Consider the following 26,447-nt stretch of genomic DNA (forward strand, 5'->3'; position numbering starts at 1 on the left):
GCTCGATCTTGGTTTTGTATATATATTTGTATATATTTGATTATTCCAATATTATTATTATACTCTTTTTCATTATTATAGGTTTATTAAAACTGTTTTAACTTTCCAACCCGTAAGTCCCTCTCCCTTTTCCCTTTCCCTTTCCCTTCGGGTGGGGGGGGAGGGTTAACAGAGAGCGTCTGCTGCAGGTTTAATAGCCAGCCCAGCTTTAAACCGTGACATACTCTAACATACCTGTATCATCTTCCAGAAGACACTGAAGAGGTCAGCTTAAAGTGGAACTTGAAATGCCTTTCTGAGTTCGGACTACTGCATCACTTGCTTTTTGATGGCAGGCAAGTGTTTCTGACTCAAGCACAAACACTTCAGGAGTTTGATATGCAGCACACAGCATATTCCATTATTAGAAATCCATATGTTGTATTTGAAATCCTTTGTGCAAGTAAGAACGTACGTGTCATTTAAGTAGTTTCAGAATAATTTGATTTCGATTACTATTTCAAGACTATTAAAAAGTATTTGGATCATAGTCAAGATCGTAGACAGCACGCACCAAGGCTTGCTTTCTATCCTAACGCCTTTTGGCATGAGGCAAACAGGAATGTCGAAGTTCAAGGTTTTATGATTTCCTATTTAGAAATTAGTGTGATGGCTGAGCAATACAATGTGTGTATTCATCAACTTACGTTCGTTGCTTTTACTTTTCTTTTCCTTGGGAAATGCTATTTTTCAAAAAGCTAGTTCTCCAGATTAAATGCAGTTGCACAGAACTGATTAAGAAAATCGATACACAACAAAGCAGGAACATTAGACGAGATCTTAGGAAGAAATTCTTTGCTGTGAGGGTGGTGAGACACTGGCCTAGGCTGCCCAGAGAAGCTGTGGCTGCCCCCTCCCTGGCAGTGTTCAAGGCCAGGTTGGATGGGGCTTGGAGCAACCTGGTCTGCTGGAAGGTGTCCCTGCCTGTGGCAGGGGGGTTGGAACTAGATGAGCTTTAAGGTCCCTTCCAACCCAAACCCTTCAATGCTTGTATGATTTGCAACTGTTCAGGCTTTCACACAACTGCATTTGAAAGAGCAGTAACAATCCTCTGAAAAACAGTTGTGAAAATCTGGATCCAAAGGCACCTCTCATGCTTCAAGTCTGGAAATGCAACCTGAATGACCAAGGTACCACCCACAATCCATCCAAAAGCTAAGCCTTTCTTGGAGTGATCAATGCTGCCATTTCTGGCTGTCGACAAGAAGCAGAGGTGAGGAGTTGGCAAACTGGTGCTGAGGCACCAGGAGTCATTAATGCCACTTGCTCAGACAAAGAGAGGTACAAAACTCACTGTGCCACCAGAGAGCTGTGCCCAGCATCTTAAACCAATGCCTCTCCTCCACTTCAGGAAACAGTGGGACAGAGACCATGCTCCGTAGCGCAAATGGGACTGGGTATTGGTGCCTTTCTGTGCCATGTACAGAGCTCAGAAGTATCGGGCTAAGACCCAGGTCCTTCTCAAAATGAAATTTAAAAAAAAAAAAAAAATCATTTCACTGTAACATACATGCCAAGCATTTAGAGTCAGGGCTAGAACGTGGCTCCTAAGGAGAGTAACTCTCCAAATAAACTCAAAGTACAAGGAAAATCTTCCTTCCTAAGGTGACTTCTGTTTTTCACAGGTTAGAAGTGTTCTGGAGAAGATATAGACTTGACTGCTATCTGCAGAAGGACGTTTTATGAACTACCCGACCAAGCGTTTGAAGAGACAAAACCCAACTGACAAATGCTCAGCTTGTTTTTATTCACTTCACTAAGCCAAGGCTTCTTCAGACTCTTGCTTGTGGTGTAATCCTAGTACCAAACGCTCATTAATGTTTAATTGAACTAAACCAAGGTTTTCAATAAAAGCTAACTGCAATCAGCTACCACATCTCCACAACAACGGTAACACACACGTACGGGTATCAATCTGGGACTGTACACTTCTAACACATACAGTCTGTTCATTATGAAGCCAATATTTCGTTCAGTTTTAAGGATCAACTGCAAATTACTAGGCAGAAGCCCTTTATTAAGATGCATAATTTTCACAATTCTGTATAACACTGGTCACAGTTAAAAACAGATTTTTAAAAAGTCAGAAACTCAAGTTTTTTCTGATGTTAAAAATCCACAAATGCTTTGCTTTGCCACCAAGTCTGTTCTTACAAGTTGTACTGCTTGCAAAAGTGCACAGATTTAAATTGTTCACGTTAAAAAGAAACGTCAAGTGAAATATTTACCCTAATTAACATAGTAGGAACAGGTCCAAAGCACAGATACTTAGATAGACCCACTATAATTATTTCAGACATGCAGGACTAAGTTTAAGACATAGTAAGGACTGAAATAGCTGCACATACCTATTTTTCATTAAAAGACAGTGAGCGTTTAGTTTTAGAAACAGTTTCTGAAATGGGTACTAAAAATCTATCAATTTTCTTTAGTAAAATGCATCTAGGGTTTATTGGTACACTTCTCAAAGAACATTACTCCCAACTCTTATGACTCTACAAGAGCTTTCACAGTTTTATAGAAAATAGTGAAAAATTACAGCTGTTGTTGATTATAGGTACCAGATGAAGGTCTGGTTGAATTTCAATAATAAATTAAAACAATTAAAATCCATGGGGATTTCAAAGCTCAAGGTGTAAATATCACTTCATCTGAAAATAAAACCCAAATGTGGGATGTCAGCTCTATAAAACTGACCCACAATAGATATGAAACAGTCACTTAGATCACGCAACTGCACAGGCTTTTATTATTTTAGAAACAAATTTCAGAAGCAGCCTGGCAGGGTTTTACTTGCCTGACAAAGCGTACAGTTCTTTAACAGTTTTAACACACAGAAGAGATATGGAAGGACTTTCTTTCCTAATCAAGGGAGACAAGGTAGTGCTTAAGGGTCAAAGTTGTAATTCGTTTAAGGAAAGGGCACAGGTTGAATGAGGCCATGCAAGGAATATTAACATCTTAACAGATAATTAAGAGAATCAAAAGCACAGAGGTGACATAAGTTATTCTTGCAATCACGCTGTCTGTTATGGACTATTGTCATTTGAGAGTTATTTCTGACATGCTAGAGGAAACACCGTTGGCAGATGTGGAAAAACAACGAGTATAAGCTTCTGAGCCACTTGACCAACGGGACTTGCAAGGGCTGATACAACTACAGGCCACTCAGCTATAGCTGATACAACTCGTCACACGCCACTAAGTTGCTCTGTAGTAAAGAGCCCAACCACAGCCCAACTTGTAAGTACAGGCACTGCGGGCTAACCATTCTGCCACCACTTACAGAGAAGCACACCAGAATTAGCACTTTTTTCCACCGAAGCACAGGGAAGCCAGATACAACAAACTACTTCCTTTTTTCCTGCATTCTCACAGGTGTAAAATCAGTAAGGACAGTAGCAAGCAAAACCTATCTCTGTTTAAAATAAAGGAATTCTACTTCTATAAGACAGGTGAAATTATCTTTTAAAAGGTACTACTTTACTGTTGTCTTTTAACATGATGTTAGTCCAATGCAGGACTGATTTTAATCAACTCGGATTAAGTTCTTGGGTAAATTTACACAGATGTTCTTCAAACACCACGTTACCTCTAAGGAAAGGCTGAGTATAGGAACAATTCCCAGTATTTACATCTTCAAAAGCAACAGAAGTTGTAAATACGAATATGTATTTATATATACAAATGTGGTGTAAATAAGTGTCAGCTTATGCAGCTCCCAAAAGTTTCTTAGGAATAAATATATAATATGAAAGAACTGTATATCTCTATGGTATCAGCCCTGAGGTATAAAATAAAAGCAAAAAAAAAAATTATAACTGAAGCTCATACTTGCACATGATGACCATGACTGTCTATTTCACTCTATTTTTTAGTTAATCCCAGATACTCCCTGGAGAAATCAAAATTCAGTATTTTGAGAACAAGCCGGAAGAAAAATCCACACCGCCTAAAGGAGACAGCTCTCCAGTCAAAATGAGGAGCACATTTTTGTGTGTGTGGCCAGTCAAACTAAATCTTCCACAAAATAACTTCCATGAAACTGGGGGCGGGGGGTAGCGGACACACAAGGACACTCCCTCCCTTTCATAGCCCTCTTTCACATTTTTAAGCGTGTTTTTTAAGAAAACAGAGCACATATGAGATGCCGTATCGCTTTCTGCGTCCTGCCCCACATTCTTCATTCCCCTCTAACTAGTTCATTTCAGCCATGCTTGACAGATGAGCCAAAGCCCCCCATCACCTCCAAACTTTGAATTCCTCCAGGTTTTGTGAAAATACAGCAGCACTACAGAGAACAGAAACCCCTAACACACAAGCAGCGTTCTGTCCCAGATCCCAGGCAAGCCCCTACACGCGAGACCACCTAAGCACAGCAATGGCAATAAAAGCTTCAGAGCTTGTAATATGACCAACCTCTAAAGGAGCTTTACTTCAGTGGTCCCTGTGCTCAGAAAATCACCAGTCTCCAATTCCCTTTATGATTTGTATCACCTCCTCATCCGCCCTCAGCGCTCACTGACATGTCTGGGAATTCTTGGGGTAACATCCCCAGACTACGCTATCCCTGCAAGTGTGAATTTGTGCTACTCTACTGTCAGTGGCAAACAGAACATTTTGACTACTTATTTCATGCTTATTTCCCACTCCGGAAACAATGTCCACACATTTACCTTTCAAAGAATCAAATTAATCGTTCTCCCCAGTGGCAAAAATCCAGGGATATAATTCCTCACAGAAATTAATGAAAAAATACGCACGACTTACAAGGAGATTGAAAGCTAAAGATTCTATATATCTAGTTATTACTGCTCTGTATTTTTTTTAAGAAATGTATACAGCGAGTATAAGAACATATTTCATATTCAGACTATTGATACTGGTTTACACTGATTGCTGGCAGAAGAGGTTCTGAGCAACTGAAGGAAGGAATCATGGCTGGACTATACAATAAAAATCCACAAGTGCTTTTTGCTCTTGAGTCAGCAACAAGACCAGACAAACTAGATTCACTCATCTCAGCAGGGAGCTTTTTATTCAAGATTCAGGAAACTTAGAACTAAAACATAATAAAGAGTCCACAAATGAAAACACCTCTGTAGTATTTTCTACACCTATGGGGTTTGTATAAACAGGAATTTAGACCAGAGCTTGCAGAGATACAACTTTTACAACTCAGTTCCAATTTAAACACAAACTGTTCTTCAGGATATGCTACTGACAGCTACTTTTACGTGGAACAACACTGGCATCCAGTGGCCAATTCAATTAATCACAGAAGTGAATGACTTCAGCTACCCTCCTGCACTTCTGACTAGGAAGCATCACTTGATTTATAGGAGACAATCTAAATCTGGAGGATGTTCCGAAAGGTTTGCATACACCTGAAGTATTAAACAAACAAACAAAAAAAAAGTATTTATAAATGCACCTCTTGTAAAATAGATATTAATTTACCTGGTAGCGCAGTGATGAAGTCCCGTTGTAACATGGGCTTCAAGTAAGAGTTAATATGTCCATGCTGATAGTGACACATTCGTGAAATAAGGTGTTCCACAAATTCAACTTGATCTGATTCAGACCACTGGTCAAAATATTTAATACACAAGTCTTTTTCCTTTTCGTAGTTTCCTTCTGATGGTCTTTTTCTTGAGACAATCACAGATGAAGTTCCATTACTTATCTGTTTTTAGAAAAGGAATGTCAGTATTTAAATACAAACAAGAATAGGATCAGCTTTGTAAGAACTCTCTTGAGGGAGAAAATGCGAGAAGATGCAAAGAAATAATCAACAGAATTGCATTTTAAAATACTTTCTTAAAGCTATGAGTTACGCCATACAAATTTCACCTTTCACATATAAAGATGAATGAAAGGACCTTGCTCATAATTGTAAGTACTTCTTACACTGAAAGACTTCAATTCCCTTACACCTCTCATCATTTAAACAGCAAGGAACTTAATTCTTCTTAGAACAAACTTTTCCAGATTAAACCAGTGGTTTCTGCTGCACATTGCAGTTTGCCTCTACTGCATACTGCAGTCTGCCTCCACAAATGATTTACGCAGGTTCCAGCAGTTAAAATAATACACATTTAGAGACATACCAAAGTTGGGTATTAATACTCCAATTAACACAAAAATTCCAAGACTCTCATGCCGGTGTTGAACTGCTTGTCCATAAATGAAAACTGAGAATTACACCATGTCAAGGGCTTGTTTTGTTTTTGAAAAACTGCTCATGTCAATGTTTGGGACATCCACATAAAATCATTGTTAAAATCCTGGGAGCTTTAGCTACAAATAAGGATGCTACAAGAACACCACCCCAGGACTTACTGCTAATTAGTAAATAGAACCAAAGATTGATGCCAGGCTCTTCTGAGCCCCTCAGGAGACCAAGAGGGCTGCTGGGGAACAACTGTCAGCTCTCTGAAATATTCCCAAACTTCTTCAAAGCAAATTGGCTGCAACTCCTTGCCACGTGAAGGTGTTGAACATTTCCTTTGAAATGACAGTCACATGCTCAGAAAGGTTGAACTGTATTCCCAAGTATCCTTTGACGCAGAATTGTCCTTTCAAGGTCAGCACAAACTACAAAATCTGAGAAGATTTAGTAATTTCTCAAGTATTATTCATCAGTGTCATCCTTCACTTGAAGGCTGAGCTAATTTTAGGATGATACAGTCAACTACATTCAAGGATGATTATGCAGATGCAAGATTTGGAAGTTTCTCAAAAGCAGGAACGTATAAAACGTGCCAACTGTCCTTCTACGTGAATGTTAGCCCTACCTGCCATAGGGTATTTTTCTTTGGAGACTCATCTTCATTCTGATCCTCCATTACTGACGTGTTCTAGGAAAAAAAAAGAATTATGACTTCAATTTTTTATTCTGTGGTAATTCCTTTCTCTACAAACATTATGAAAAAGCAAATCAACTGAACAGATAAAATTCATTTTCCCAGTGAATGGAATTATCAAAGATTTCTGGCCACAAAACCTGGGTATTACAAATAAATTCCCCTTTTAACTGACATGTTTATCAATTCCATTTACTGTAAAGATAACTCCCCAACCCCTCTTCAATTTCCTTTGACAGGTTTTCATGCAGCCTTTCAACACTTTCCTCACTGGGAAATAAATTCACTTTCATCCTACTCAAGCCAAAGTAATTAAACCTGTCAAAGTAATCAACTAGCACTTTCTGCCAAAGTTAAATTCCATACATTTAGTTGAAAAAAAAAAAAATCACTATACACTACTTATATGCAACAGAGCATGAACTTTTTTTCCAGCTCTAGCTTACCACGAGGAGGAGGGACCGTTCTCTGCAGAACGTCTCTAACTCACTGCCACAGTCCGTGTCCTATAACCCTTGGCAGTCACCATCTTTTTTCACCCTAACTTAATTACAGTGCTCTCCTCACATTACAGCTGCTCCTCCCTACTGTTTTCTTCCCTTTTGTTTGAGAACAAGTAAGAATTTCTATGAAGATTCAGTTGCAATGGCTTCTTTCAGAGCTTACCTCAGTTTTTCAACATCTTTCACTCATTTTTCCCCCCCCCTTTTTTTTTTTTCATCAGCTGCTCCCTTTTGCTGTCCATACCACAGTTACCCTCTATTTCTGGCTACTCATCGGCACCCCACACCTAGGCAATTACTGCTCATTTAGCTCCCCACCAACCCTGTCCTCCCCATTATTCAAGCCCAGGAGACACCAGCTAGCTGGCAGAGGGTGATCATGAAAAACCAAATGTCTTAAAACACTGTCTGTATTTATTTCTGCCTCCTTCCCCCCTATCAGCTGTCTCAGCAGAAAGAGGAACAACACATTCAATTAAAACACATGATGGAATAAGTCACACAATTCCTTTGCTCTCGCCATCACAGATTACGGTTTAACCCCTTAACAACCACATCCAACCCCCACTCAAAACACAATTCCACCTCAAAAGCATTCACCGCTTCACCTCCTTGTCTTCTCGATTAGGGATGTACCGTACAAAACAAGAAAACTTGAATAATTAATAATATGACCCCTATAGGCAAGCCTTCCTCCACCACCTGACTGCAGTGCTTTGTCTGAAGTTCACCTTCAACCCTTTTCTGCCTTGCAGTTAGGTATGAAAAAACACGCAACGCACAGACAAAAGATTACATTAGGAAAACTACGTCCCCTGGATGATTGTAAAACTCAAGTCTATCTAGTTATGGCACAAGTAACAATGACATATACAAGCCAAGGAGATGGCTAGTGAGGAACCCAGAAATGGAGAAAGGCAGTAAAGGTTTTGTGTTATTCCACAGATATATATTTTAGTGTTTCTGGACATACACAGAACAGTAACACTGGAAAAGCAAACTACACTTTCCACATTTTCAAAATTCTAGTCTCTTGAGGGTCATTCCAGTTATTTGTAACTACACACTGTTCAGAACCAGCACCAGCACTGATGTGCAAATGATGTGCGAATGATGCTCTCCCACCGCACGGTGCCACAAGAGGGAGCACAAATCTGCTGTGGATTGGGTACCGTACTGGTACCCAACTGGCCCACACCAGCACACATCACTCCAGGGAATTACAAAGGGCTTTTTTATTGCATTTTCTTTTAAATTTGAATGTGTAGAAATAATCATTACAGTGATTTTATGTTGTTAACTGTGTTTTCAGTTAGCATGTGCTTAAATGAGTAAGAATCATAGAATCGTATCACAGAATCACAGACTGGTTTGGGTTGGGAGGGACCTTAAAGATCATCTAGTTCCAACCCCCCTGCCATGGGCAGGGACACCTTCCAGCAGACCAGGTTGCTCCAAGCCCCATCCAACCTGGCCTTGAACACTGCCAGGGAGGGGGCAGCCACAGCTTCTCTGGGCAACCTGGGCCAGGGTCTCACCACCCTCACAGCAAAGAATTTCTTCCTAAGATCTCATCTTAATCTCCCCTCTTTCAGTTTAAAACCATTCCCCCTCGTCCTGTCACTCCATGCCCTTGTAAAAAGTCCTTCTCCAGCTTTCCTGTAGCCCCTTCAGGTACTGGAAGGTGCTAGAAGGTCTCCCCGGAGCCTTCTCTTCTCCAGGCTGAACAGCCCCAACTCTCTCAGCCCATCTCCATAGCAGAGGAGCTCCAGCCCTCTGAGCATCTTCGTGGCCTCCTCTGGACTCGCTCCAACAGCTCCACATCCTTCTTACATCTCATCCCCTTTTGCAGCTGAAGGATAAATATATGCATCGATCCTGTGTGCTAAGAGCAAGGAACAGGAACTCTCATTGAGAATAGGGTCAGCGTATTCAGCAGAAATCCCACACTGCATCAATTTAGGCCCAACCTAACTGTCCTTCAGCAGGTCACGGTGAGACTGCCATTGCTTTCTTCTGCTCCTTTATCGGGAAACATCTGAGATCATTGCTCACTTTCCCTGAGATGCAGGCTAAGAATCGACTCCTAAATGTTATGTTTTTTCATTCTATGAACATATAATAAAACCATAGCAGAGCAGCATTGTAACACGAGGTGTGCAAGAACACAAACTTCACCAAAACAGTCCAACTTCCACACTAGGCTGTTGATTGCAGAGCAACTTTTTGTCTTTGGTGTGCACCTACTCAATTCTACTGTGCCTCTGTTGCTGCCAAGGTAAAGAAAACTGGGTAGCAAGGCTTTAGGGAGATGCTACATCCTTGGCCTGTCCACTGATACAAGGGAGAAGTAGGAAGACTGCATCTCTCCTGCCCCTCTCCACTTGTCCCTCTTCCTTCAGAGCATCAGAGTGCAGGCTTGGCTGAGATGACAATGTCTTAGATCCACAAACGGGCGACCTGGCACAGGCAGTACTGCTGCTGAGAGATTATTTCCATGTCCTCTCAACATCTGGGTCATGAATGTGAGGGCAGACTACATGGATTGATTTTTAGGCTAGAAATTTAACATTGTATTTATGTATTGAACCGGGAAGTAAGTAGATGCATAAATTTAATATCTACTACAGTGTTTACTGCATTTTCTCTCTTTTCCCACCCTAAACTCACTCTACTTTTTCTGACTATATTTTAGAGGTGGATGGTTTTAACCCTTCATTCTTTCCCCTTCTGCTCCCAAATATATAGCTTGTTTTCCCTATTACATCTTCTCTTCCTAAAAATTTGCTCCACTTCTGTTTTAAAAATTTACTTTTGTTGTCATTCCTCAGATCACATCCTAACTCAAGACTCTAATGTGTCTCTAAATCACTTAGCCCATTAACTGAAGACTACAAGATGACCGGGTGGATCCCGCCCTGTTGTCTGGAAGAAGCAATTAGACACCTCTAATCTGTCCTGTACATCCACGGCACCTGGCAAAAGGAGGATTTCAAAATTCCTACCAGCTGGCGTCACTAGTCCTTGCTTGGGAAGGCCTCCAGCTCTTGTGCAAGAAGGAAGATAGGCATCTACAAGTTCAACTCGCCCCTTCATCATGCTCTTCCCTTCTCCCAACCTCTACCTTGTTGTTTACCCCACCCACCCTCTACAGAGAGCTACTGCTGGCTGCCTCCGCAGGTTTCCCAAGCACCTTTAAACTGGATTTAACATGGACTCCACTCCATTTCTCTGCAGCTCAACAGCATCAAGATCCGATGCAAGTGATGAACTCTCGTTCAGTTACTACATGAGCCCCTGCAATACAACTGACCTGCACATGCAGACTCTGCAAGAACAGGCTTGATTTTTTACCCCCACAACAACAAGAGCCTAGCAGCTTCTCAGAGTGGAAGCATAGCTTCTAAATATTGTCAGTTAATCCTGTTTATAAGTTCATTTTTTCCAGAAATTCTTGTTAAGCTGCTCACAGCTCTTGCAAAAGTAGAATGCTATTTCCAACCAGCTGTCATTCCTTAATTAGTCAGCCTGGAATAAGTATTCTCCATCCCCTACTGGGAATGGCAGCAACAGCGAAGTGGTAACAATGGCTCTAAGCATAGATCTTTTCCGTTGCCTTATAGTTGTTATAAGCCAACTGAATAAAGTTACACCGAGAAAAGCCTCTGTCTTTATTTCCACTAACGGTAAAACCAGCAACGGCAGTAAAATTCACAAATTGCTCTACAAGCTGTAGGATTTTAAAAGCTCGTTTCCTGAAGATTTGCATCCCGTATTCCTCACCTAGTTCTGCAGTAACTTCAAGCTTTCTGTAGTCTTCCTGCTCCACAATACCTCAAGTCTTTGGGATTTCTATGAGATGCAGATGAACATGGCAAACAAGTTCAAAAGTTACTTGGGGAGAAAGAGGTACTGACAATCGTAATTATGTAAAGCTCATTTCCTTTGGAGATTATAAAAAGCTTCCAAAATAAAAACAACCATGAATGACCCCCAAAGGCAAAAAAATTTGTAGGTATTATAAAACCTCATAAATCACAGTTTCAATTAAGGTCCTTAAATATGTGGTAGCAACTAAAGCTGGCATCTCACGCATAATAGTTCCACATACGTACGATTGATTGTATGACATTAGGTACAAAAGCACCTAAGTTTTTCTGTAGATGATACGTGTAGATATCACGTGTAAATATCTCATGAGCACTTAGCCTGCAAGGCTCATCTCGCTCATGAGATAGATGAAAAAAGCTCCATCTTTTCTAGCAGAAATCTAGATTTGTGCTAGCTACAGGCAGGTAACGCTTAGGTTTGCGCCACGCTTCAGACTTGGGAGTGCCTTTAGTCATTTAATTGACTCTGAAGGGAAACAGCATGGTGCAGCTTTGTTCTTTAACCCAGTTCTAGTTCCAGTATCGAGAGAGCAATTATAGAAGTGATAGCAGTAATCCTGGGAACTGGGACAAGACACACAAGTTGCAGGAGCTGTATCTAGCAAGGCAGACAACACTGCTAAGTTTCTTCAGTAAGAAACTTCTCTCCCGACAAAGAATGGATTCACAGGACACAAAGGATGGATGGACAAAACTAGACAATAGCTGTGTTACCTTGAAAAAAAGAACAGCAGTCTTCAATTATTATATTTTCAGCTATAAAGAAAGGGAAACTGATAGAGAACAAGAACTTCTATTTCCCACTACCCTTGAGACTACACCAGTAATTCTGATTGGAGTTAAAGACCAAGGTAAGTCTTTAAAACTCTAATTTTTGACAAAATTCCCCCTCACTGCAAAAGATACCAGGAAATTTCAGTTAAAATTACAAAATAAGCAGAACTAACCAAAACAGTTCAGCTAAACAGACTCTGATCTCCTTTACCAAATCCCATCTACATCTGACTTTAGAGAAGTTGAAGAAATTATAAAAAATAACTAATACATACTTGGATATCTTGAAGTCAAACACAGCAGAATAAGCTCGAGCTCTGTATACTCAAATTGCCCTCTGAAACCAGCTCTGCCAGCACAAGGATTGCTGAAGGTATTAATTACACGTTCACCCAGAGGAGGAGAGGAATCCACCATCCTATGCGACAACTGGACCACATCAGTAAGGAAGAAAGCTGGGTAACCATCTTTACCATCTAAAAGCAACGAGTGTGTGTCCTTCACGGCTTCCTGCTTTTAATATAGCCAGAAAACCCTGAATGGTTTAAGGCATTTAAAAATGAATGCAAGCCTCTCCTTAGGATGTAATCGTCACCATTTTCTAATCCAGGAACCTGCTAAATAGTGTTTATTAACAACATCTTGATACTTGATCAGGGATAGGAGGGGATTTTCTTCTTTTAACTACTGAGAGACTCCTAATAAAAATATACTGTAGCACAAACACTAAACGAAGTTGAACAATCACTAACTGAAACTGCACAAGATTTGAATCAACTCTTCTCACAGCCAGGACCAAATCCCTTCCTTACCACATCCCTCAAAAGCTGTATATACCAGCCTGCAAAGGAATGCAAAAACACTACAGTGCTCCCAAATGCCAGGTCAGATATAGGCAGTCACTGAAAACGTGTGCTTATCCTAACCACTGCAAAGATTCATCGCTTCAAAAAATTTCTTCCGAAGCATCGCCATAGGCTACATACAGAGGAACGCTATAAAAGACTCCCCTATCAAAGGAGTAAGCACAAAAAGGTATGGACAGTTATTCAAATCTGGGCAATAAAGATGTTTGGCTTCACAAAGAAGACAGCACCAGCAACAACATATCTTCAGCTACAGGTTTAACCTCACTCATGCTGCTTACAGAAAATGCTTCCTTGCAGTATTTCTCCATTAAATATACAACAAGATATGCATTTTTTTTAATTTAGTGAGATAATCATACCTTTATGCAGGGAGGGGGGGAAAAAAAATCCCTTGAGAAAAGTAGAAAATAGAGCCCACGGCCAAATGATTTTCCAAATAGTGAGTTTCTGAAAATATGTGATGGTAGATAAATTCAATCCACTGTCCACAGTCACTACAAAGCACTTGGAAAACAAAGCTCTAAGGTTCATCAAGTTAAACTTGATTTAGTTCTAAGTAGTCCTGCAAGGAGCAGGGAGCTGGACTCTATGATCCTTATGGATCCCTTCCAACTTGAGATATTTTATGATTCTAACTTGAAAGTGAACTCTGCTGACCATGGACGTGTCTATATTTGACATCTGTATTAGTAACTGCTTGTTTCAGCTTAAATTGAACTATTTATGTAAGCACTAGGGATCTGCACAACTTAAGCTCAATATGCTTCATTTCTTACCTAGCTAGCTATTCTCCCAGTTGCCAGGTTTTATTTTAGCGTAGTTATTGCTGGAAGTTCAAACAAAAATATACTTGAAATACTAAAAGAGTCTACCAAGATCCAACAGCTGAAGGCAAAATTAGAAAAAAGTCCCTCATACTGAAAATAAGGCGTCATTTTTATTTGGCCTCTGACTAACCACCAAGAAGTTTAGAGGAAGACAGGGTAAACTGAGTACCAGCAGACAGTTACCCAGTTTGTGTTTCAAGTCTCGAAAAACAAACACCGTAGTTTGACCACAAGTTTGTAGATGTGATGTTTTAAAAGACACCTAAATGCTTTTACATACCCAGTTTGACACCTCTCAAGGGCCTATTTTTAAGGAAGTTTTGTCCAGATCAGTAAATCCCCCAAAAACCAACAGCTGCCTGCTCCTATCTCTCTGCTCAGAGAAAGAAAATCTCAGGTCATTCTTCACCTAAATGTCCCAGAACCGTTACTTTTGCAGGTTCAAAAGAACACAAGCAGGTACTAAACAAGTTATATTGTTTAATCACTAATGCTTTGATGACTGGCAATTAGTACGACTATTTTAACTTGGTTTCTAAAGCGTCAGCCTTCGCCTTAACCTCATCACAAAATTAACTTGATCTTCTGTAAATACATAACTGCATATCTCTTAATATTCACTACGTCTGACTTAACACGAAGTTAATCTCAGAAGTCAGATCGGCGTAGGCTGTGTCCACAGTGGACTAAACTATGTGAATTGTTTTTAAAATTAAATTATACAGGAAAATGATCAGCGGTTCAGAATTACCATTCTGATCCAACTCCACGAAACGCTAAGCAAGGGCTCTGCCTCCACCGCAGCAGCTGCAGTCTGAAACTACCCAGCGGAGCAGTTAATTCAGTAATTCATACGCCGACCCGCAAAGCACAACTGCTGATGAAGTAAGTACCCTAACAGCAAAATCACCCTGCTGGCTTTTAGAACTTGAGAAATAGCGTAATACAGATTCTCATAAAGATTAGTTCCAAAAAAAAAACTATTCACTGGTTAAACTAGCAGTCAATTGAGGATATAATAAGAAATAAATTTTAAAAAGTGCTACTTTTGTCCAAATTACCAGCTATTCTCAAGCCTGCCTGTACTTCCACTCAGCAAACAGACATCACTAGAAAAAAAAAAAATACAATTACTGCAATCCCAAGAGACATCCAGTGTTTTCAGCAGCAGGTATAGTTTCTAAAATTAGATGGGAAGGATGCTTTGGATCCATCAGCCAATTCAAGTTCTCCGTGGCTGGGGCTTTTTTTTTGTAAATATGTAATAGCTTATTACTTCTTAGGGGAGGGCTTACCTCAACAGGTACTACAGGATCACGTCTAACATACTCCTTGCTTAACTGTTTCAAACACACCCTAACTCTCATTTAATTTTCTGCGTGTCTGGAGTAAAGAGTCAGTAATCAAAACCTGCCTGTATCCATCCTATATTAATATGTTGTATTTAGGAGGACAATGAGCAGTGAATTGTGTAATTGTGGCAATTTGATGACTCATTCCTGCACCATTCCGAGTACCGAAGCACGAAGGCTTGCAAAACTTGCACATCACGCAAACTGTTTTGCTGAATATAAATATGCTGAGCCTCAAACACATATATATTTTCATCACTTTCTCTACACCTGCCCCTCAAAACTGAAAGTATCAATTTTATGCAGAATCGGCTTGCTGAAAAAATGGTTTTAAATTCAGCTAAGCCAGGTTTTGGGTGCTACGTTAAGCCTTGCTGTAACATTTTCCACAGTGCCTACTTGCTCAGCTGAAGCTGGCAGTTGAAAAAATTTGAATCACTAATAATAATAATTGTAATTAAAAAAATCTTAGGTTGTGAAAGAGCATCCAGCAGTAAGGGGCAGCCAGCAAGTCTTACTGCAATGCTCCACCTGAGGCTTACTGATCATATTTTATTTCAGATGAAAATGGCTTTATTTTCTAACCAGCTGGACTCTGCAGCCCTTTGCCAGCCTAAGAGGAGGTTTAATTATACCTTCAGCTTGCACGTCTTGCTTGGTTTTCAGCTGTCTCAGTTCATGCCTTTAACTATACAGTCACTCAGCCTTTCTTGGCAGCTACTGGATGCGCGTGGTAATCCACATTCTTGCTCAGAGCAGAAAACTCTCAATACTTAAATAGTTTATTAAAGCATTCATCAGGCCTATCATTGTATCACTGCAAATGGTTGCAATCACTTTCCTCAAACATTTCTGAATTCACTTTCACAACTCTAGAGTACGAATACCCCAAAAGATAAATCTTTTCTGCCTGCAAATAATAATTTTAACAGAAAAATGTTTACATCAGAAACATCAGAAATATGGCTACGACAAACTGGCTGTAGAAAGGTACAGACACTAGGAGCAAGGTCTTGGTTTTCTTTCTTATTTTTGTTTTTTTTTTTTAATTAAGAGAAGTTACCTCAAGTTCCCAGCTGCAATTACTATTATTGTTTTTGCACTAACAATATTGCTAATGGTTCATCTAATTAATTTTCCAAACAAACCTATTTAGGTAGGACCTATTTGCACTTCTAATCTTAATGCACCACGAAGTAAAACAGTTTTTCCTCTGGACAATTAAGAGTCAGGGGAAACTTCAAATCAGGTTACCTATACAGTGAACTCGTTGAAACTACTGAAGTAAATACCACACATTTTCAGAGCTTCCACTGCACCACGGACACTTGAACCATGCTACATATTGTTCAGACCATTTGCATCTACAACTATACCAAAAGCTGTCCTAAATAACAGGATTTTGTTAGGCAGTCAAGCGGATTAGGTATGTCAAGCTTTTTTTTTTTGTATAATGTAAACATATAAGCAGAATTTACTACCTTAGAAAGTGTCTCAATACCTAGTAAAAAGCCTCTTTAGCTTATATTTCCTGTATTAAAAAAAAAAATCACAAATGAAAACTTGAGGGGAAAATACTGGCTCAACATTATAATAACTCTTCCTCCTCCAGAGCAGATGCAAAACCTCTTCACATTCACTCATCTACTCATTTATGGCACTTGTAAAAGGAAAACAAACTATTCAGAAAGTTGCACTTCACTGCTGCCTGCTCAAGTTAGTACATCCATCAGAGCCACTTTACCCCAGGAATTTAAGCACACAAACAGGAGCTGACTTCAAGGACTCCATATGCAGCCAAGCCATTTTTGAGCTAACTGATGCATCCCTACAACACGCTACTTCTACCTGAGCACTCACGTTTCAAAGCCCTGGACCAGCTTTGCTCACACCTCCTACAAGCCAAGTAGTTCAAATGGAGTATCCTTTCCAGAAGTGTTTGCACTGTGTGGACACCCCGAGTCAGGTGTAAGGCAAAATTCAAATCACCCTCCACGCTGTGTACGGAAGCTGGAAGTTGTACATTTTTCTCTGCATTATGTTCATGGGTAAACAAGGCAAAAACACACCGCTCTCCCCTACACAAATAAGCCCGTTAACAGCATTTCAGGCTAAGCTAGTAGCTAGATGACTTCAGATTCATCAAAAACAAATTAGGCTACGATAAAATTAACTACATCTGCAACGTGGCTGCCTGGTGCAAAGTTAAAATACTTCAAGGGTTATTCCTAGATTCCCAGAAGGAATTTAGGTTCAGATCTCTGCTGCTGGTTCCACGTGAAACCAGCTCTGCCCAAATTTAGTTACCAAAACGTGCCAGCCAGAAGAGAGGCACAACCCTCAACACAAAGGTGGCTAAAAAAGCTGTATGAAGGCAACGAAGCTGGTGAAGGGTCTGGAGCACCAGTGTGATGAGGAGCGGCTGAGGGACCTGGGGGGGTTTAGCCTGGAGAAAAGGAGGCTGAGGGGAGACCTTCTCGCTCTCTACAACTGCCTGAAAGGGTCGGTCTCTTCTCCCAGAGAACCAAAAGAAGCTACAAGTGTCAATTAAAAATACTTTTCTCCAAGCATGCTCATTTAATTTCCCTAATTTTTCTAAAAGCAGATTCTGGCACTTCTTCCTCTACATCCCTCCTTAGTTTCCCTGGCCACCACAACGACATCAGAATTTATTCTCATTCTTTGTTTTCTGCTCTTCCCTAAGGACCAGCAAAACTTTAGCCAGATTTTGAAGAAGTTTCTATACAAACGTTTTCTGTAAATGTCATAAAAAGGTTACTCAAAAACACTGAGGAGTCCGAAATAATACATTTGCACTAACCCTCAATTATTTTGCTTTTGCAAAACAGAAGGTATTTGCACACAAAAGAAATATAGAAGAAGTAGCCACCACAACGAAATATTCAATAAAACTAAAGCCTAAAACCAGTCAGCTACTCCAAGAAAGAATCCCGTGCTGTTATAAGTCCATTTTTTTCCTCCAAAGAATTATGGCAATTCCAGATTTGGCAACTCATGAAAGTGTATCAATCCATCACAACTATTCAGGAAATCCTAATCACTCATTAATTGTCTGAAACACAATCTTTTGCTTACACACGATTTCAGTGTGTTTTTGTAACTGCTGATATCCAAGCAACCAAAAACCTGGAGAAAACCTTATCTCAAAAAAGGCTGCGGACTGACTTCAGCTAAAGAAAAAAGCCTTCAGCAATACAAGATGTAAAAAAAAAAAATACCCAAATGATTTTTTCAAATAGCCTCTCAGCCTTGCCTGGGGTTAGCCAGACACCCTGCATTCGAGTGTTGATTTTATCTAGGCATTAAAAGGAATGTGCAATTGGATAATTTAGATTTCACATGATTTATATAATGGATGTCTAAATGCTCCTGACCTGTAAGGTCAGCACCACTTCTCCCCCTACAACTTCAAAATACAGTTGGTTAATGTAACAAGCACATTATAAGACTCTACAGAAAAGGATTTCAGAACGGGAGGAACAGTTGCCCAATGTCTCAGGTTCATCTTTTTGGAAGATTATTTTTAATCTGTATCACACCAGTGACTTACTTTACGTTACACCATTTCGTACTGGTGTAAAAGAAAGGAGGTAAGCTGTTGCACAGGGCAGCAGATCGAAAAGCCGGGGACAGCTGAAACCAACATATTGCACAACGAAGCCTTGAAAGCAAAGCTGTGACCACCGCAGTGTGCCAGCAATTATCTCCTTACTTTCTGAAGACACTTGGGTTTGATGTCACTTCAACAGGAAGACTGCTGTATGTTCCTTTACTTCGGAACAAAAGGACAGCATTACACAAAGCGTCAGCTATGGTTTCCATGGCCTGATCCAGAATCTGAAAGAGCTTTTGCCTCCAACAAGCTGCACTGAAGGGTTACTTTGAAGTCAGCAGAGCTCAAAAAGAATTGAATAGATACTGCAGGACAATATAAGTGACTCTACAGTAGAATAACGACAATCACTTAGCAGCAGGCACCCTGCATTTCTACTCTTCAGGTACTGAATTCAAAGGCTTTTGGCCTAATTCTTAACCATTTTTCCCAAAACACGTACTTACTTGAATAAGTACAAGCTTGAGACTTGCAGATTACACTTGCCCTCACAACCTGAGCTTAAGTGTACAGAATTACATTTGGATTCCTGTAACATTACAGTAAGTATTTTTTCGGTATTATATGCCTTGAAAAAATTCTCTAGTTCAAACACCTTCAAAAGCAGACAAAAGTACTCTGAGTTTCAAAGTAAGTTCAAGTGTGCATTCAAGCCACACAATCATATATACAACCTTAAAGATACCTTCACTTGATCCTTGTTTAAGTGATTTTTCAAGCGGGGCATTTAACTATTAGCTACTGAGTATCTCATATTGAGAGAACTTAAGTCCACTGTCATTCATTAATATTTTTTTTAAATTCCCTTTTCTTTTTTTTTTTTTTTTTTACTATTATCTGTCAAATTTAAGCTTCTCTTTGAATGCAGGGCCCTAATCCATTTGGTACAATGACATTTATCAGTTACAACAGGCAAATTTCTTGACAGGAATTTTTCATTTCCAAGTCTCTATCCAAGAAGAACAGCTGAAGTATCCACTGACGTGTAAGAAGATGTTTGCATTCATACACTTCATGGTAAGTTTCTTTATTCAAAAATAAAATAAGAAGTGGAATAGATGCAAAAAAACAGGTTTAGTAGTGTAGTTCAGATCATCCCTGAAGTATGGCTTAATAATTGTATCAAAAATTGTATCAAATGTGAACTTGAGGAATGAGAAAAACACGTAAAACTAAAAAGCAAAGAGTTCAGCTGACAGTCTCTAAAAACACCAGTGCGAAGCCACTGAACAGAATTCAATACTTACACAGTAAGTGAAAAGGCTGGGATGAAGACAACCTATGTTATTTCTCTAGGACAACAAAATCAACTCTAAAACTTCTGAAGGATCTGTAAAATCCACTTGTCCGAAGCACTGAGAGCCCATCCTGTGCCACAAAGTAATGCCTTTCTGTAGTGGGGTTTTACAAACGTGACTGTTTTGCCATAGAAATATTATGCAAAGTAATAAAAGGTTTGGGTTGTAGTTCCTTCTCTCTCTGCTGTACCACTTCTTCCATACTTGACAGATGGGTATTGGTAAAATTTGCTCAGTCCCGCTGTTGGGTTTGCAGACAGTTGTCCTATCCTTGACTCTGATGCCTCCTTTGATTTCTTTGGATTCTACCATCATCTCAAAGGATCACAAAAACCAAACCACCTACGTGAAGACCCATCTGCCACAGCATTGAAGACCTACAGAACAACTCATCAGATGAAAATAAAGGAGGCACAGGGAAACCCAGGAATGGCCTGCCTGCTAAGCACCCCAGGAGCTTTTCACACTGAAATAAACGTCCTTATGATGACGACTCTCAGAGTAGAACTATTAATACCAACAAAACCATTACTAACACTGGTATCAAGACTGCTGCTTAATTCCCCCCACACAAGGGATCCAATCCTCCTGCCTGTGATGTTTCTGATAAGAAGTCTGCCAGTGCTGAGTGAAAATACTAACAAATGTAATTTCAACCTTAGTGGGAAATAGTTGATTATATTTTCCTCTTTCCTTGAAAATTCTTCCATGGGAAACAGACCAAACACCTGCAAGGAAGAGGACTATATCGAATATACCTGGAACAGACTGCTTTGCATTTCCTTCTCCTCTCCTACGCAAGATTTCACTCCCTCCCAGCATAAGCACGGCACTACTAGAAGGCAGGCAAAGAGCAAGGCACATTACCTAGCAAATTTCTTTGCACATAACAGGATCAGATGGCAAAAAACCCTCTCTTCCAAAGGAGGTTGAGAAAGCACAAACACGAAGGTGTGGCTAACAACATCTCTCCGCTCAAAGCTGTAGTCTTCTGCAGGTGCATCATAAGAGGTATCAGGAATAACTGCTCATGCCCGCTACTTGTGAAACACATTAACCATAGGGTGACTGTGTTAGCTTTTCCGAGGAACATAAATTTATGTTTGAAAAGATGCTCATCTCTTGCAGCTATAAGCAACAGCTCTAGATTTACTGAGGCAAAGTCTGGTATCTTGTGTTGATACATTAATCCATCACCAAAAGATCTTGACTCCTTAGGGACACATCCTTCCCAGTCTGAGAGATGATAGATTGTGATCTCTAAATGGTACAAGAGAGAAACACCAGCAAAAGGCAGGCTAGCAAGTGACCCAAAGGAATAAGGACCAGATCTCTAAGCTCACATTACTTTTTCTATGTTCAGAAGTCCCTTCTGCAGCAGACACCACCTTAGTGAAGTATCTCAAGAGGGAGTAATATCACCACTTCCTCCTAATCTCTATCATAAAGATTATTAAGTAAATTACTAACTTTTGAATACCGGCAACTTCTGAAGAAAAGACGAAGGTGAGAAAACTGCCCACCAACTAAGAGCCACAGGTGAAACAACTTGAAAAGCTGTTTAGAAAGAGAAGCAGGCTCCTGAAAGGAGTCCTTTTTCTGTTCAAGCAAGCTTGCAGCTTGGGGATGAAATGTACGATCCTTACTGCTCACTAAAACCTGCCCAAACCAACAAAGTCCAAAAAAAGCACTTGTATGTATTAAGTTGTTTATACCAGCAAAACCGTTTACCCGCAAGAAGAAAGGTTAGTGGTTGGCAGCACTGGTTGGCAGCACTCAAAGAGCCCCATCCTGGAGAGGCCACTGCAGATGACCCCAACCTGCAAAGCGGTTTCCCAGGCTGCCTTTCGCCTCCCAGCTCGCAGTCGCCATTTGCTGCACACTTACCACAGCCCAGAATGAACACGGCAGAAGTCATCATCAGCTACAAGTGACTGATGTGCGTCATGTCTGGGGAAAATCAGGAACCAAAACTTACAGATATTTACTCCATTTGCTAGTCTTCTGCCATCAGGGAACACCCTTCTGCTCCTCAGCTAAGGAAAGAGGAAGAGCTTTGGTTCATAGCTCAATACCAGCTCACTGCTAAAGTTTAAAGTAATCTAGTAAGTAACCATTCTCTCCTACTTGAAAATAAACAGTATGATTGACCCAACAAAGAGAAGGTCTCTCTCCTTGCCCCTAAGAAACAACAGGCTTAGTTAATATTTAAAGTCATAAAACTGAAAGCACTCAGAGCCACAAAGGATGACCGAAAAAAGTGCTTATCATAACACTTTCCTTCAGATAATAAATCATGCTTTGGAAAAAAAACCAATCCCTGCATTTTACATTTCCTTATCCTATTGGTGCCTAGACCTGGCAACACGCCATGGCCACGCCATCAGGAATCACCACAACAAGCTGCTGCAGCCAGAGCCGTACCGGGCTCTCGTGAGACCGCACCCGGAGTACCAGCCCCAGTTTGGGGCTCTCCACTGCAAGAAATACACTGGGATGCTGGAGTGCAGTCTGGCAGAGACCACCAGGATGGCCAGGCACCGGAGCACAAGGGAAGAAAAGAAAAAAATGGTAAAAAGAAATGTTACCCTTTGCAAAATACTTGCAATATATGCAACTAACACCAAATGGAGCTGTCACATCAGTCCTCAGAGTCTGCAACACACACATACTAAGAAAGAAAAAAAAAGATATTATGAGAAACTGCTGAAAACAAAACCCAAACTGCTATTAATTTTGAGAGGAGACTCCAGCTTCAGCCAGAAGAACGAACAATACTGGGAAGCACTGCTGCTGATTAACAGAGGGAAAACTGGACATTTTTACATCCCATCTACAGACTGGGTAATTCAGGCCATCTCAGTGCACAAAACGGTAAGAGGCCTACTGCATGGGTACCTTTAACTGCTTCTGCAATACTATGCTTAGCTTTAAAGCTCTGTCTCAGAAAGAAGTATGCTTAAAATAGGGGGACAAGAACAAATATTTCAGATATTGGAGAGAACATTCTGTTCCTTTAAAGAAAAGGAATCAAATATACATGTCTTTTTAATGGACCTGTTGGACTGTTTCCAAAAAGAAATGGTAACAGTTCCACTGTTTTGAGGCAAAATATCAGAAAACATGTCAAAAAAGTATTTGTAAACTAGTTCAAACCTGACAGAAGCAGAAAAGCAGTCATCTGGCTATGACAACTCATTTTAGCAGCTGCACAGAAGAATAACATTTTCAAAAGGATGCAGACTACACAGCGACAGGCTATTCATCATTTTCCAATTGGTGATTTCATGCACCATAGAAAAGGTTTTAGCAGAATGCATCTACTGCACTCATTGTCATTTTAAGAATACTGCAGTATGTTTGTGTCTGAATTTGTACTATGAAAAACAGATGAAGTTTTCATGTCAAAAAATCAGAATTCTTAGTTTTCAAATACATTTTTTTCCAACTGTAGTTTCCGTTGTTGTACTTCCTTCTGGTATCTGAATAGAAACATCAACCATCAGAAGCTCAAAATTAGTAAAGAATAACAAACAGAAGCTTAAGCAAGTTAATGCTAAATTGTACCTTATCAATAAACAGAAAGATAAACTTCCTTCTTTGTGCCTCAGCTCAGCTGTGATAGCACTGAGATTCCTTACTGCTAACAAATAATTTCCTTTGCAGGGAATGCTATTGTAAGGAATAAATGTTAAAACCCTAATGCTGAAGAACTGCACTTGCCACTGGCAAATAGTAAGTTCTTCTGAACAGTAATAAATTATGAATTGGCCAATTCAGAAGGCTTTTAAGACCACGTTTTTGTGAAGATAGCTTCCAGTTATGGAATCAATACACTCCTGTCTTAATCTATAAGCAGGAATGACACTGGCAAGAACTAAGTCAATGTCACCTTCCTACCGCTTGTCCATCACTAGGACACACAGTGTAAGAATGAAAATGCAGATGAAGGAAAACCTGTAGAGCTGGACACCCCACTGTGCAGAAGTCAAGGATAAAGGACAGGTGAAGTGCACTATCGCACGCCTACGGACCGCTGGGCGAACGGGCTGGGAGGAGTCAGGGTGGCTTCAAGTTTGAGAAACCCACTACGTGAACTGTAAGATCTGGCCTCTGGAGGAACAAGTCAACTTCTCACCCTGGAAGCTCTGGAAGTGAGAAGTTCATAGCTCCTGTAGTGAATCAGGGCTCTGTGAAAGCTTCCAAGCTACATACCCCACCTGTGAACGTAAAAGGAAGAGCAGGACACTACATACAAATAAGCTGAAAATTTTAAGGACAATAAATGGAAAGGTGTAGGAAAAAACCCAACTATTGGGGGGGTCTAAATAAGCAAGAAAAAAAACTAAGCAGAGTTTTAGAAGAGAGATATGAAGATCTCTTTAAAAAAAAAAAAAGTCAAGGAAAAGTGTAACTGAATACAAGGAAGAAAGAGTCGGTTGATTACTAGGTTAATTACATCTATCTAATAATGTATTCCCTAAGCTTTATTTCATCACATCCTACATTATGCAATAATTCAAAGCGATGTTTGAGTACTTCTGTTGTTTAACGATTAGTCTTCAATTCACACTGGAGATGTTTACTTACAGAACTAAGAACACCGGCCGGTTCTCTTTGCGTGACAGCGCTGTTGGAGCCAGCTCCCAAATCAGCGTGACAAAATACGTACAAAGCCCCTGCAATGCTTCACGAGGATGAAACTACGGAAGGGGATGTATCCATATGGCTCCATTACACAACTGGTAATAGAACCGGTTTCTCTACGCCTAAATAAGAGACCAGTATGCTTTTAATCTCGCAGTCAAATCCATATCAAAGAGAGGATGAAAACAGTAGCTATTTGAATCCAAGTGTGTTCATAATGGTAAGCTCCTCGGGACAAAAACATTATTAAAGATAATTAAATGGTTAAAAATAAGGCCTCAGAATCTAGAGTAGTTTTTAGTATTATGAACTGCCATTTAACGTATGCTTTTCAATACAACAATAACAAGTGATAAGTGTCAAGGACTCAATTTCTAAATAATATTAATTACGCTGAAAATCAGAATAGATGAGAGCAAACTTCAAGTACCACAAGTGGGAATAAATACTTTTTAATAAATTATCTCTCTTCTCCATTCACTAACAGCTCACAGAATGCAGAAAGGAAATATTTCTCCAGTAAACTACAGGAACTATGAAGGCATTTTACTGCATGAGAAAAAGCACAGAATACAAAACTAGACTAATTGTAGGGAACTGGAACACCACCTCCAATCCACTGGCATCAGAGGATATTTCCTCCAATGTTACAGCTTGATTTTAGAAGAGCCTAGTTAGGTTTTATGATTGCTGACAACATCATGGAAAGGCAAGAGTAAACCCAATCTCTGCTTTCTTCTTTTAGACTGACCGTAGGTTACTCTTGAAGCCTACATGTTTGAAAAAGCACTGAGTAAGAGCTTCCTGAGGAAATTCTACTAGGCTCCAGATTTAAGGCTAGGGTTTTTTCCCCCCCTCTTTCTGGTCCATTCACTAATTACTCTACACATACAACACACACAGATTACAGATAAAGCTCCCAGACAACTTCTGTGAATCACCAAAGGACTGCTGTATTTCCCTTCTTAAACTTCCTATTAATCATCATTACGCCAGCTGAATGTGTGCTACAGAACAAAGATGTCCTGGCATACGTGCCCTACCTGTTTTTACATGTGGGCTTATAGCTCAGGAAACGATGTAGGGCAAGTCATGATACCAAAAATAAGAAATGGGGAAAAGCATCTGGTGCCACTTTCACTTCCAGGTTCCCCTTCGGGCGCCGCTGAGTGACACGCCTGAAAGGAGAACCTATTTTTAAAAAAGATCTCCCACAGATGCTTCTAAAAGATTCAAAAACTTTTACTCCTGGTTGCAGTTCTACAAAAAAATCAGATTTCAGAAAACAAAAAGCCTTTATTTTTGGAACAAAATTTAAATCAACAAAACTCTCTCTATACCTTACCAAGCAGCGTGCCCCATGGGTATCTGCTTCGGACAGTTATCCCTCTTATTCTCTAAACAACCCATCAGGTGGGTGCAGCCAGCAGAAAAGCACAAACCCTGCAACACGCGGAGGGGCCAAACACCCTGGTGAAATCCCTCCTCGGTAACTCCTGAAGTGCAACAGGCTGGACACACAAAATTGTTTCTGTCCACACACTGAGCTCCCGACAGCTCCAAAGCAATCCCGCCAGCTTGAACTATATGGTTGTCCTTGCAGTGATGCACTTTATTACTAAAATCTGTTAACCCTGTTAGCTGTTACTATTATAGAGTTAAAAATGTTCTGGAATTGTTAAATTCCTACAGGCACCTGGAGCAAAAAGCCTACACAAATTAACTGGTACTTCAAACGTGGTTTTCGT

At 40.1% G+C, this 26,447-nt stretch overlaps 1 protein-coding gene across 6 annotated transcripts in view; it reads right to left on the reverse strand.

Annotated features, from left to right (window-relative positions):
* The window catches only part of FBXW11 (F-box and WD repeat domain containing 11), a 76,742-nt gene that overhangs the window by 30,965 nt on the left and 19,330 nt on the right, over positions 1-26,447 (reverse strand). For all 6 annotated transcript variants that reach the window (XM_068417212.1, XM_068417214.1, XM_068417213.1 and 3 more), the window contains 2 exons: positions 6,837-6,899; positions 5,500-5,725 (listed from right to left, as the gene is read on the reverse strand). In XM_068417212.1, the coding sequence (XP_068273313.1) occupies positions 5,500-5,725; positions 6,837-6,887 (277 nt within the window). In that variant the 5' untranslated portion in view covers positions 6,888-6,899. The remainder of the gene's footprint in view (positions 1-5,499; positions 5,726-6,836; positions 6,900-26,447) is intronic.

This window comes from Nyctibius grandis, chromosome 22, assembly GCF_013368605.1.
Source record: "Nyctibius grandis isolate bNycGra1 chromosome 22, bNycGra1.pri, whole genome shotgun sequence".
NCBI classification, from domain to species: domain Eukaryota; kingdom Metazoa; phylum Chordata; class Aves; order Nyctibiiformes; family Nyctibiidae; genus Nyctibius; species Nyctibius grandis.